Genomic DNA, 12,464 nt, shown 5'->3' with positions numbered 1-12,464 from the left:
GGTGGTGCGGGGCGGGGGCTGCGGGGCCGGGGAGGGCTGGGGAGCCCCCGGGGGGCGGCCGAGGCTCCTGGGGCACCGAAACATCGGACAGCCGGGCTGGCCTCCCGATTGGGTCCGCCGGTTGTGGAGCCGCGGGAGAAGCGGCCCTGGGCTGCCCCACAGGCACCTTCTCGTTTTTCTTGGTCTGATTTGCACTCGTTAAAAACATCTGGGTCCGGTAACGTCCCACTTGTGAAAGTGCTAGAACCTATGTTTACTACTAGAAATAACACTGACTTCCTGTAAGGCTTTATTTTTATCTCTTGGTCTCCTGGCGTTATCTACCGGCACGTGCAGAGGTGCTGATACCTTTATTTCGCCGTTTTTAGATTGTGGGTGGTAGATGCTGCTTGAATACATTTTGCTTTATATTAACAGTTCTTTTTATGGTAATAGTTTTAAGGGACACACTGGAGAAAAGAGGTGCTCTTGGACAAATCAAAGCAAGGATCAGAGCTGAAGTTTTTAATGCACTGGATGACCAAAGTGAACCACGGCCACCACTGTCTCATGAAAATTTCTTAATCAATGAACTGATTCGTGAATACCTGGAATATAACAAATATAAATATGCAGCATCTGTTTTAACTGCAGGTATTTGGGTCCAAGTTTTTCTTGTCACCAATGTATTAATAGACATTTTACTGTTTGGTTGAGTAATTCCACTGATAGTGTGAAATTAATAAGTGGGACCAATCAGCACAAGCTTTTCTTCCCTTGGAAATAAATAAGATGCAGTGTCTCCCCAGCTTTGCTTGCAGCATTAAGCCAAAATATACCGTTAGTTTTCAAGAAAACTGACTCTGCTCCTTTATCCTTGAGGTAAATGGCTTGACAGAGCAAATCATCCAAGAGCAAGAAAAGTTGCTCTGGGCCTACAAACTCAAAATCCCTTTCTTGAAATGTCTGCTTTTATTTTGAAAAATGGCTATTTCTAAAGCATATATCACGTGTTTTTTTTCCTCATTGGTATTTGGGTAAAATAAAAATAGAAATCTTGCAAATGAACAACATTTATTTGAGGAATAATTTAAGCTAATGTAATACATACATAAAGTAGTTGGTCTGAATTACAGCAATTTTGGCAATTCATGTGTATAGACTGTATCAGAAATGTGGTTAGATGTCCTCATCTTAAAAAAGAACACGAATAAGGTCCATATTTTTTAAGAACTGCAGTTAAGTATTACTGGCTGTACTAAAATACTAACAGTAGCTGGTTAGACTACATCATATAAATGGTAGCCATCATTTATATGGCACAGCACTTAATTATTTTTTCCGCAGTTTAAAACTTGTATTTGAACTTTTAAGTTCTGTACTTATGCTTAGATGCAGTAATTACATTTGATATTTAATAATTTGATACATTCCACTCTATTAAAATCACAGACACAAATTCATTTCAAGAAGACAGAATTGAAACAGTCTATATAGTAGTTAATGTATGGAATCCGTTTGATAGCAGCACTTATTTAGAAAAATAGTTGTTTGCCTGATTAATTTATCTTCAGATTCTGAGACTTCTTTAATACTGTTCTTAGATTCCTTTAGAGTGAAGATAACATTTGTAATATGCTATTGTAAATTACGTGAAACACTTATGTTTCAGTGAGTTTCCTGGAATTACAATATAGTTAGATATTAGTAGTCTAAAAGGAGAGTGTGTGCACTCGTTGTCTTCTGAAGTCTCCTTAGCAGTCTTTTAAAAGTTAATTGGTGATATTTTCTTACCAGTCTTAAGAATGTAGGGGAAATCTCTTTTCCAGAATCTGGCCAGCCTGAAGTGCCTTTGGACAGACAGTTTCTTGCCAAAGAGCTGAACATAGTAGAAGACACAAATGGAAAATCAGTGTAAGGAATTATTTTGGAATGCACAGTATATTCTGTTCTGCATGTGTTTTTCTCTTTAGTTTTATTATAAACCACATATAAATGTTCTTACCAACTGAAATGTGACTAGATCACAGGGCTGCTCTGACATGCTGGATCCAAACTAACAATGTCAAACATGGGGCCATTTTCAAATGTACTCAAAAATAATTTTTAATTCTGCCAACTCTGTAGCATTTTCCAGACAGTGTAGCTGCACACCAAAACACAAGTGTCTTACCAGTTCAGTCATCCCTTCAGTCAGAAGCAGAAAACAGACACACTCTTTGCATATCAGTGAATAGCTTTGTAGAGCAATAAAAAGATTATTGTACTCTGAGATTAGATATAAGTTCACAATGCTTTGATACAACTGCATTAATGAGCTAGGGTGCTGAAGCAGGTTTAAATACATTCAGTGTTTCCAGCAGTTTGTGGTGCCAGAATCTGTCAGGTTCTTAGGAGAATCAAGTTTGAGATGCAGAGCCCACCAAAGTCTGGTCCTTTGTACTGCATGAGTGAGAATGTGGATCTGTGTTCTTGTGCTAAGTATGCTTCAGTTCTTCACCTACAGGGGATCTGGAGCTTACTTGAGAGTGTCTTTTATTGCAAGCTTTTTAGGAGAGTGTTTATGTTCAGGGTGGGCTTGGGTCTGCACTTATTTATATAGAATGACACTTGACAATATATTTTAAATAATGACTCCAAAGACATCTGTACATACTCGAGAAGTAAACATTAAGGTCTCAGAAGTTCTGAGGAAAACGTAGGGGTTTTTATGTTCAGTATTTCATAGACTGATTTTGTCATTTCTCTTAAGCAGACCTCTTTTGTATGGAATTATCTCTTATTTCTTACATGGTGCTAAAGAAGAAAGTACCCAGAATACCTTTCCAAAAGTGTCTTTGCTGAATTATCCAAGGCAGAACCTTGGCAAACCACCTGCTGAGAGAAATCAAAAAGGTGGGTGTGGATACGAGGTCATTTTTGCAGAAGTTTCATTTTTTACTAGATATTCTGTATGATACATATGCTTGTAACAGCATAAATCTGCAGATGGACACAGTGTAGCTCCTTCTCTGTGCAAGGAATGACGGCTCTTTTGTAAGCAAAAATACTAAACAGATGAGTGTTTGCACCTCAAAATACGATTAAGCTGTGTGACCTCACCATACCTGTTGCTCATGTATTGATTTAGAAAGCTCCTGCTATATCCAACTCAAGAAACACCCACCCCTGATGTCTACAACAACCCATATATGTGCCTCTGTTTAAGTCACCAACTTACACGAACTCTTAGGCCTCCTTGCTGCTGATATCCTGATGGGAGGGCATATACAGCGTGCAAATCTGATTGCCCTTGCGGGTGCTTGAGATGTATCAGTAGTAGAACTTTCTCTCTTATATGGGAATGTCTTTTATTTAAAGAGCAGACATGTTTTTAAATTGCAAGTAACCAAATTTATATAATTTCTCAACAGCACAAGGTGCTGTGAAGCTCCTGTTACCTCGTGGTGGCTGTAGCTACATGTTAATGACTAAAGGGAAGAGGAAAAGACCTAATTGTTTAGCTTTAGTCTCTTAAGGCTTTTGGACTGTTAAAAGCTGAAAGTCAATTGCACAGCTGTGATTTTCCCATTTGTTTCACTGCTGCTGAAAAACAGAAGATGCTAATATCCCAATTCTCAGTATCAGAAAGGTCACCCAGCAAATTGCTTTACTATTTTCCTAAAAGCTACACTGGACAAAGTGTACTGCTTTATGCTATTACAGCTCCAGAATGGGACAGCTAGAGACAGTCTTACTACATTGGCAATTTAATACATGAATTTAACCTAAATTCTTAGTAAAGTATGATAAATAAGGGCTTTTCTCTTTGTGTCTCTCAGTTCTAACATACCTAATTTCTATATGAAGTTCTTAGTTCTTTAGCTGTCAGTTTTGTATATGGGCATAACCTTATTCTGAGGACAGAATTTACATTCTTTTGACTGCAGAAGCTGAAGTTCTGCATTCACTGCTCTGTAGCAGAGCACAGCTACATCTTATTTTCCCCCTGTGGGTCTGCTTTTCAACTGGTCACAATTCTTACTGCCTAAGCTACAGAATGAAAGGGATCATTGGTCCAGTTTTTTTCCTTCAAAGACTCTCCTTGGCATATTATTACTTTACTTTCATCCTTGAGGATGTTTACTGTTGTGTTAGTACTATCAACCATTTATTTTTTATCCAAAAAGTTGAAAAATATGAGAACCGAGATATTGCTGATGACTAAAAAGTATGAGAGAAGAACTAAACACCTTTTCTTGAGTTAAATTAATTGACACAATGTTGTTTCCCTTCTGCCAGAAGAGGGGGCTGAAGAAATAAAATCTCAATACCAAAATTGCTATAAGTTATCTCTGTTAGAAAATAATTACTCCGATCAGAAACTAATCCATTCAAATTCAGTGTAGAGAGTAATTGTTTTTAAACCATAACTTTGTACCTCAGTTCTGAAGTTGACCCTGTGTAGGGTCACCTTGCCTCGTTGACTCTAATGTCATTTCACATGGGGATTTATTTGTCTATTAGTTACAAAACTCAGGATTAATCATAAGACATGACAACACGTTGCTTTTTGAACTGAACAAAAATAAATAGTTCTATGGCTTGTAACTTTTTAAGTAACCATATTCTGAAATTACTTTCTGCATGTGTAATATGTCAGCAGAGACCTAAAGGCAGTGGGTTTAAAATACTAATTATCTAGCTATGTTAACTAGGCTGCATATTAAGGTTATCAAGTCCATTCATAAACTCAGCCCTCCAAGTCTGAAATTTTAACATCTAACTTGCTTTTCACATTAGAAGTTATCTTCCTTAGTTAGCTGAATTAATATTCCTATAACTGGGGTACAGACTGGGAATCATGATAACCTGTGTGGAATCTGGTGTTTCTGTCCATTCACTATAGCTGAGTTGAAGTTGTCTGAAATCTAACCTTGAGTAATGCAAAGCTTTTATTTCATACCATGGAAAAATGTTTTTGTTAAATTGCTCAAGTTTCCTATGATGATATTTTGTATACAAGTTGATAATAGTAGAACACATACACTCTTGGATCTTCAGTTGTGTAAGAACATTTATGTCTGTGTTTCATTTTCAGATAGAATTCCAGAACCAGGAAGGATGGCTGGCACAAGCATCGAAGAGCCCCTTGTTTTGCAAAGTATTAACAGATGATACCTTTCATATGCTAACTTCTCATATAAAGTTCTCTAAGAGTTTCTTTAGAAAATTCCTCAATATGCCCAGTGGGACCATTCCAGCGTGTTAGATCTACCCATGAGACAGCGTGATAGGGTCACACTCACTGTCAATGAAAAAAATGTTAGCATGATTCTGTGAAAGGCTCTTTTCCTCCCTGCCTGACAGAAGGAAAACTGTACATGCAGTCAGATCAGTGAAGCCTGTGTCTAGAATGTGGCCTAAAAATACTGGTTTTAATTTATGAAAATGTATTAGATAACGTATAACTTCTGCACTTTCCTTTTTATATTACATCTTTGTGTCTTCCCTGTGTTTTTTGAGTAAAATTTTTCAGTTTTATTCTGTATGGTATTTTGAAAGTGTTCAAACTACACATTTTAATAATTCTTGTTTAAGAAGCTGCTGCTTTCAGTTAAGTATGGGAAAATAAATTTGAATTAAAAAGTACTTTAGAGGAATAGTTATTTTTAATTTTCCGGAAATGAGGACTATATTTATCTTCATGCCAACAAACAAATAAGGGCAAGTCTTCTCCATCTGGAGTTGCTATAAATTGTATGGTGTAACACTGAGTATATGGGAAGGAGAATTTTTTTTATTTTTTTTTCCCAAACAACATGAAAGTCCAAGTCAAGCAAAGCTAAAAATAAAGTTGATAATAGATTACTGATTCCCAGAACTTTTTTTTGGCTGAGTTATCTACATGTTTTGAAATGGTAATTTACTCTAAAAGCCAAACTTAAAGGGGTACACAAAAAATAACAGGTTAGCTATTTTTCTCTATCCGTTTTAACAAAATGTACAGATGTTTATGTTTCCAGGGGTACTGAGAGAAGTTTTGTGTAAGAATTTTTAGGGTTACATTCTTAAAAATCTTAATTGTTAGGTAACTGGTACAGTAAGTGTGGAGGAAATGGGAGGAAGAGAACCTGCAGTTTCTGAATTTACATGAAAGGATCCCAAGTTGTACAGACTGCACAGTTCTGCCTTAACCTTGATTTGAGCCATCTAGCATTACAGGCTTTTTGTTGTGGTTTTTTTTAATAAGCAGCCCAGCCTCTAATGTGAAATTGCAGAGAACCAGTTATGGGTTGAAAGGGAAAGTTGCATTTATCCATTTGAACCTCAGCAGTGAGATCTTCTTCTCCTTTATGTGGAATGAACTGAAAGTGCCTCTATGGCAAGCTGCAAAAATGAACTTCTGAAAAATGCAGATATGATTGCTCTGGCCAAAGAAATCCCTGCATTTTTAACTGGTTTTCTAGCAGCTAAATGCTAGCCCCCTGTTTCTCTCTTACCCAGTGGATCAAGTCATTATGTGTATTTGGAATCTGAATTGTCTTTTAAAGGGCAAGGAAAAAGCCTCTGGGAAACACAGCAGCTCTAACTTTCTCTGCTATGCAAATCTTCCAGTGTAACCAAAGCCATTGCATCTGCTTTCTGTCTTCACACCATAGATCATACAGAAGCTGCCCAGGTGCCATGGAACTCCCTGGGAAATGAATTTTTTGCGGCAGAAATTAAATACAACTTTAGTTCTGACAGAAGAAGTCAGTGGGATGTTTGGTACCGGCCCTTCACCACACACACAGCTGAGCAGGCTCATGGTTTCCACAGCCATGAAAGCAAAGATGTAGCAAGCCCTCTGAATGTCAGGCTGCCTTACTTGTTAACAGATGAAGAACTGCAAAGCCTGTACATTATGGCTGTACCTCCAAAAATATAATTCTGTAAGTATTGACACTAAGCGAGGGCAGTATTTAGATGAAAACGATTTACAATCCTAGAGTCAGAGCATCAGGTTTTAAATTAAATTCCCATCTAGGTGAGCACACACAAACTGTATTTTCTTCAATAATTTAAGTTCCATCTAGCTTAGTTACAGGCTGTCATGTTTTGCATTAACTGCCCTTCTTTCTACTTATGTCAGAGAATGAAAAAAAGATGTAAGTATGTAGAAGTTGGGAGGTCTTCATGAGCAAGATGCATATCTGAATTTTAGTGGATATACAACACTGAGAGTCTGTTACAAAGGGAATTGCATTAAAAGAGGCTGTTCTTTGTCTAAGCATGGTATCACAAGTGAAGGTGACAAGGAGCCAGCCAGTGGAGTTTGGTGTGGATATCAGATCTGGAAAGCACTTTGGAAGAACTTAACCCATGAGCTTAAAAAAAAACTAAATTCTTTAAAACCAAATTTTTGCTCTCCCCTAACATCATAGCCTGTGCTGCATCAGTCTGTTTCAGAGGTATTAGTTTCTATCATGCATAAGGGAAATTTTTTTCTAGGTTTTATCAACAAACTCCAAGAGGTCAGTTACACTCTCCTTCCTGAGCCCTTCTCACATCAAACCGAATCTCAGTGCCAAGTTGATCAGTTTTCCGGAGAAGTGATTATCATTGGGTGATTATGCTTAGGAAAAGAAACCCCAAAATACTTGTTCACACCTGCAAAGACACCCTTTCAGTAAAAGCTGGTGACAAACTGATTCAGAACCAACCTGTGTGCTGCACATACTGCTCTTGACCTGCAGCCAGCTTTACACACAAAGCTCAACATTAAGCAGGCGGTGACTATTTTACGTCATCAAACTCTCACAATTAATTGTTCCAGTTTGGATGCAGATTGTTAAGCACAGCTTAACATATGTGGTAACCCACTGGTATGCTTGTCAGTTCCAATTATGTATGTCAGCTCAGAAAAGTATGGTTGGTAAACTTAGGTAAAAACATTTTTAAACAAAACAATTACTTACCTGACACCCATTGTTTAACAAACTAACATCACCATCCATGCTTTTCTTTTTTCCTTCTGTTGTAATTAGGTTACATCTTGGTAAGGCTGCTGAAAGTTCTTTTTTTCTCAAGTCCTCTTTTTCCTCAAGTACAAAATCTACAGTCCAAATTCAGCAAGGAGATATTTATGGGAAGACTGCTTGATACTTTTGTTTTTCCTAGAAAAGTAATTAAAACAAACAAGTAAAAACCTGTTTTTTTTAAACAAAGCTTTTTTGTTGTTGTTGCAAAGGCATCCTCCAGTGGGAATCCACAGCTTTCATTTTGAAATAACTTTGGTTTTAAAAAAAACAACCAACCCCCAACATTTAGAAAGGTCCCACCAAGATATTGCTATATTCTTTCATAAATTTTAATCGGATGCTGGAAGCCACACTTATCAGTTCCTATCACACATGGCTCAAGAGTGCAACTGTTTCAGTCCCAGCAGCAATATTTTTTGAACTTTACAGCTCCGTTTAGTGTCACATCATGTATCACCCTCCACCACCCCCTCTGTTAAACACACACCACTCAGGCAGCAAGCCTGCATGTGCACATGCAGCGGTTTGCAAACCAGCCAGAATAATTTCCACTCCTTTTTAAGCTACTATTAAAATGTGCCTGGTTTTGTGAAACAGCTGCATGGGTTTAGAAGGAACTTATCTTAAGATAACTTTGATGAATGCTAAAATGATCATGCTTTTCAGAGGATCCCCCTGCATGGCATTATTTTATATTAATTATAGAATATTTAAAAGCTAAGCTTGCAACCAAGAACCTGAATTTAAAAAAAAATTAGAGTGAACTACATAGTGGGGGAACTTTCTGCTAACAAGGGCAAGTTTCTTGGATTTACGTCCTGGCAATCATTTCTCCTGGATTTGCTCCAAGCCAGTGACATGTGCACGAGTCTGATATGACCCTGCTGCCTTCCAGCTCCTGGAAGAGCTTCGCATGACTGCGTGGCAGCTCACACCTCAGCAGACACTGACCCTCCATCTGGGGACAAGGACAATTCGTTGCTGCCATCTTCCTACCAGCCCCTTACCACTGCCCCATTCACCACCACCAATTCTATCCTCAGATAGGAAGTGGGGTATTGTCCTAGACCCCCCATCTGGAAGGACATGCTGCAACCCCTGGAAGCGTCCAATTGTGTTGGCAATTTTGGTCCCCACCAGCTAAGGCCTGAACAGGAGTCCATACCTGGTATTTCTGAAATGTTGCAGGGAAGACACCCTGATCCTGATGCTCTTCCCTTCTCTCATTTACCTTAATTTGTTCACCACTAACCAGAGCTAGAAAAAGCGGCTACAGGTCAGTCATACCAGTGAGGCACTTGGCACTTTGACCAAATGACAGCAGAGGTTTTCAGTCTAGCCTCCCCTTGTAGGTATTTTTCTAAGATGCTGAGACCAATAAAGCTCATCCATCTTCCCCAGGAGGGCTTATTTTCCAGAGAAGAGAGGACTGTTGATGTCAAGAGAAATTATTCCACCCAGGACTGTGCTCTGATCCTTTGGGTATACACCATATTTAGTCTGCTGCTGAGAGGGGGTTGTTTCGGTATTTTGTATTTGGCACGTTGATGGGAATTCCTAGAGGATCCTAGCTTTCCCTTTTTGGGATGTCTCCATCCACAGGTCCTACTGCACAAGGCTCTTGGCTACAAGGAGGGGGGACAGCTGGGGACTGAAGGTTTGGGGGGTGTGAGGGAGGTTTGATGAGGACCAGATCACTTCCTACTCCTGCAGGTCTGGCTCCCAGTCCCCTGTCCTCCTCTCCCCCTCAGCACACTGTGCCTGCTGCCCGTTCTTTCCACTGTATCCCAGGGAATATTCCCCCTCAGCTATTTATCACTTATCTTCTTCCTTTTATGGACAGAGGGGGGTATTTCTTATATATGAAAAAGTATTTACAGTCCTTTCTCAGGAACAGATCTGGGCACTGAATTGCAAAATAAACCTGGGCAAACCCCCTCTGGAGGTGGGAAACAATCCTTTTGTTCCCCAGGGGCAAAGGAGGCTTAAACCAGCCCCAGGCTCCAAATGTCACAAACACAGGGAGACCTAGAGCAACCTCCACCCACACATCCCTGCTGTGTTAGGAATAACCCCTGAACACAGGGACTTAACTTGAAAACACACTGACGGTGGGTGGGAAACCACCTGTGCCACAGGAGTGTGACCTGCCCTTTGTCCTTCTCCGAGGCATGGGGCCACAAGGAGCCAGGGTGCTGCCAAGGCAGGAAACAGTTAAAGGTCCATTTTCTTGGCCAGTTTCACCCTAGGAAAAAGCAAAAACTCCAAATTTGTAAGTTAGGGGCACCCATTTCAACTTATGGCCATCCCTTTTGTGCCTTCCCAAAAGCCAGAACCCACCTGCTTCCCTGAAAATCAGCTTGGGGCAGGGGGAGCAGCCAGGAGCTAGGCCCTGCTGGGAATGAGGTCCTTGGCTCAAGCTGTCTTTTTTAACCCAGGTACCGAGAGGATTTTCCAGCAGGACGTGGTTTCCAGAGCCCCTCCCCATTGACAAGATTCTCCTCCTCTATATAGGGAGGCTGCAAAGGCAGGGAGGACTTGGGCTGTCCCGGCTGGTGGCTGCACAGGTTCCCGACTCTCCACTCCGCTCCCCCATCAGACCCTGTAAGTACCCGGGGATCCCTACTGGGGAGGGGGCGGGGGCTTGCTGTGCTTTGGGATGGAGCAGACTGGCCAGCTAACTATTGTGCTGCTTTGCAAACACATGCAGTGAATTAATCTGCAGGTACTGTACAAATCAGAAATAGGAACTGACCCATCAGACACGCTCAAGCAGTTTATTCCGACTTGTCTATCACTGATTGGATTCTGTTTAAAATGCACTAGAGACCACGCACATTTAAAAGTGTGCACAGATGTTCTGGCTTGCTCCTTAGCCATTCCTAATTGAAGCTTAAATACACTGGCTGCAGAGCACAAGTTGTGCCCCAAGCCCATGTCACTGCAGCCCACAAGGTGGTGGCACTGCCGGGTTGTGGCAGGGCCCCCCTGCCATGAAGCATCACATCTGCGTTTGGTAAAGAAGAAACCTGGAAGACTGAGCTGCTGATATTCTGGAAGTGTTGCTACATTTCCAGTGCTAATAAGGGAACTTAGTCCACTTCCCATGCTGTTTTAAAAAACTATAACCAAATAAAATAATGTTTCAGTTACTTATTCTTTACACAGTAAAAATGCTTTAAAATTAGAAGAAGAAATGTAAACCTTTTAAAAAAATGCCTTAGCATTGCCTATGTGTTTTTTTAATATGCTGAGAATAAAGTTTAAGCAAAACTAATCTGAAAATTCACCAAACTACAGTATTTCAAGTAATTTCCAATGTGACATGCCTTTTTTAAGGGAAAATGAAGCAACAAACTTGGACCTTTAACAAAACACCATGAGCAAATAAAAAGAACAGTAGATGGCAGCATAGAAAGCATCTTCAGTGTCTTTTTCAGAAGTTCATTGGCTTCTTTCACATACATACAAATATACATATATGTATGTGTGCATCATATGCACTTGAGATGCATGTGTGTATGCATAATTAAGAAGCCATAAAAGATATTTTAAATATAAGGGACATCAGAAATCAGTTTGTCTTTATAATCTAATACATAGAGTTCTCAAATAAATCTTTTCTAAAACGCACTGTGTTTAAAAACAAGCCCACCTTCTCTTTCACTCAAAGCTTTGCAGCTTTCAACAAGACACTGTGCACAGCTGGACTCCTAAAGTCCTCAACTCCCTAAAGGCACCCACAACACAGAGGCTAAAACCCTGAACCCCCAGAGAGCAAAGCACTTGGTTAAGTGGTCACTTGGTTGAGTACAATGATACTCCTCTGGCTGTATTCGCTTAGATGTAAACAATGATTTTTATTATCTCATTTGCAATTGACACGCTAGTCCCTAAAAGGTATTTGTTTTGAATTTGTTATCATTACATTTTTGTGGAACAGCTCTATTGAGGAGAACATCACCATATATGGTAGCACGCATAGATGTATGCTGAGGATCCCCAAGCTTTAGAACTCCCTGAGACTTATTAGTTGCAACTCTGTTGGCTTTTAAGTATGTTAATTTTAGAAGAAGCCAAGAGCCAACTTGTGCAAAATCCAGTTAAAATATGGATTATTTATTCATTCCAGTGAACACGAAGAATCAGGTTCACTTAGTAGAATGACATTTGGAGGTATTTGAAATAGCTGGTATTTTGCAGAGAAAGGGAGTCTATCCCCATGTGATGCAATTCATGTATTTTTTTCCTTCTTTTTTAATTTTTACAGTTTATAACACAGGTATAACCTATGCCAATTTTTTTTTAGTATTAGAAGAGCTACCAAGTGTTTTATCAGGAGTATGGAGTGACTTGACTTAACAGAGTGAGAAGACCCTGGTAGAGGACTGAGGCACTTACAGACAATATGATTAAAGTACAGATTTTTTTTTAGTATTAGAAGAGCTACCAAGTGTTTAATCAGAGTTATGGAGTGACTTG

At 39.6% G+C, this 12,464-nt stretch overlaps 1 protein-coding gene across 1 annotated transcript in view; it reads left to right on the top strand.

The window, feature by feature from the left end:
• FOPNL (FGFR1OP N-terminal like) overlaps positions 1-5,136 on the top strand; it is a 9,322-nt gene extending 4,186 nt beyond the window's left edge. Inside the window, exons 2-5 of the mRNA XM_010003292.1 lie at positions 369-633; positions 1,809-1,893; positions 2,735-2,874; positions 5,060-5,136. Coding sequence (XP_010001594.1) covers positions 369-633; positions 1,809-1,893; positions 2,735-2,874; positions 5,060-5,136 — 567 coding nt within the window. The remainder of the gene's footprint in view (positions 1-368; positions 634-1,808; positions 1,894-2,734; positions 2,875-5,059) is intronic.
• Positions 5,137-12,464: the final 7,328 nt, after the last annotated feature.

The sequence above is a fragment of the Chaetura pelagica genome, unplaced genomic scaffold (assembly GCF_000747805.2).
Source record: "Chaetura pelagica isolate M959 unplaced genomic scaffold, ChaPel_1.0 scaffold138, whole genome shotgun sequence".
In the NCBI taxonomy this organism is placed as follows: Eukaryota; Metazoa; Chordata; class Aves; order Apodiformes; family Apodidae; genus Chaetura; species Chaetura pelagica.
Note: the sequence above shows the minus strand (reverse complement) of the source record. Positions and strands in the feature narration are given on the sequence as shown.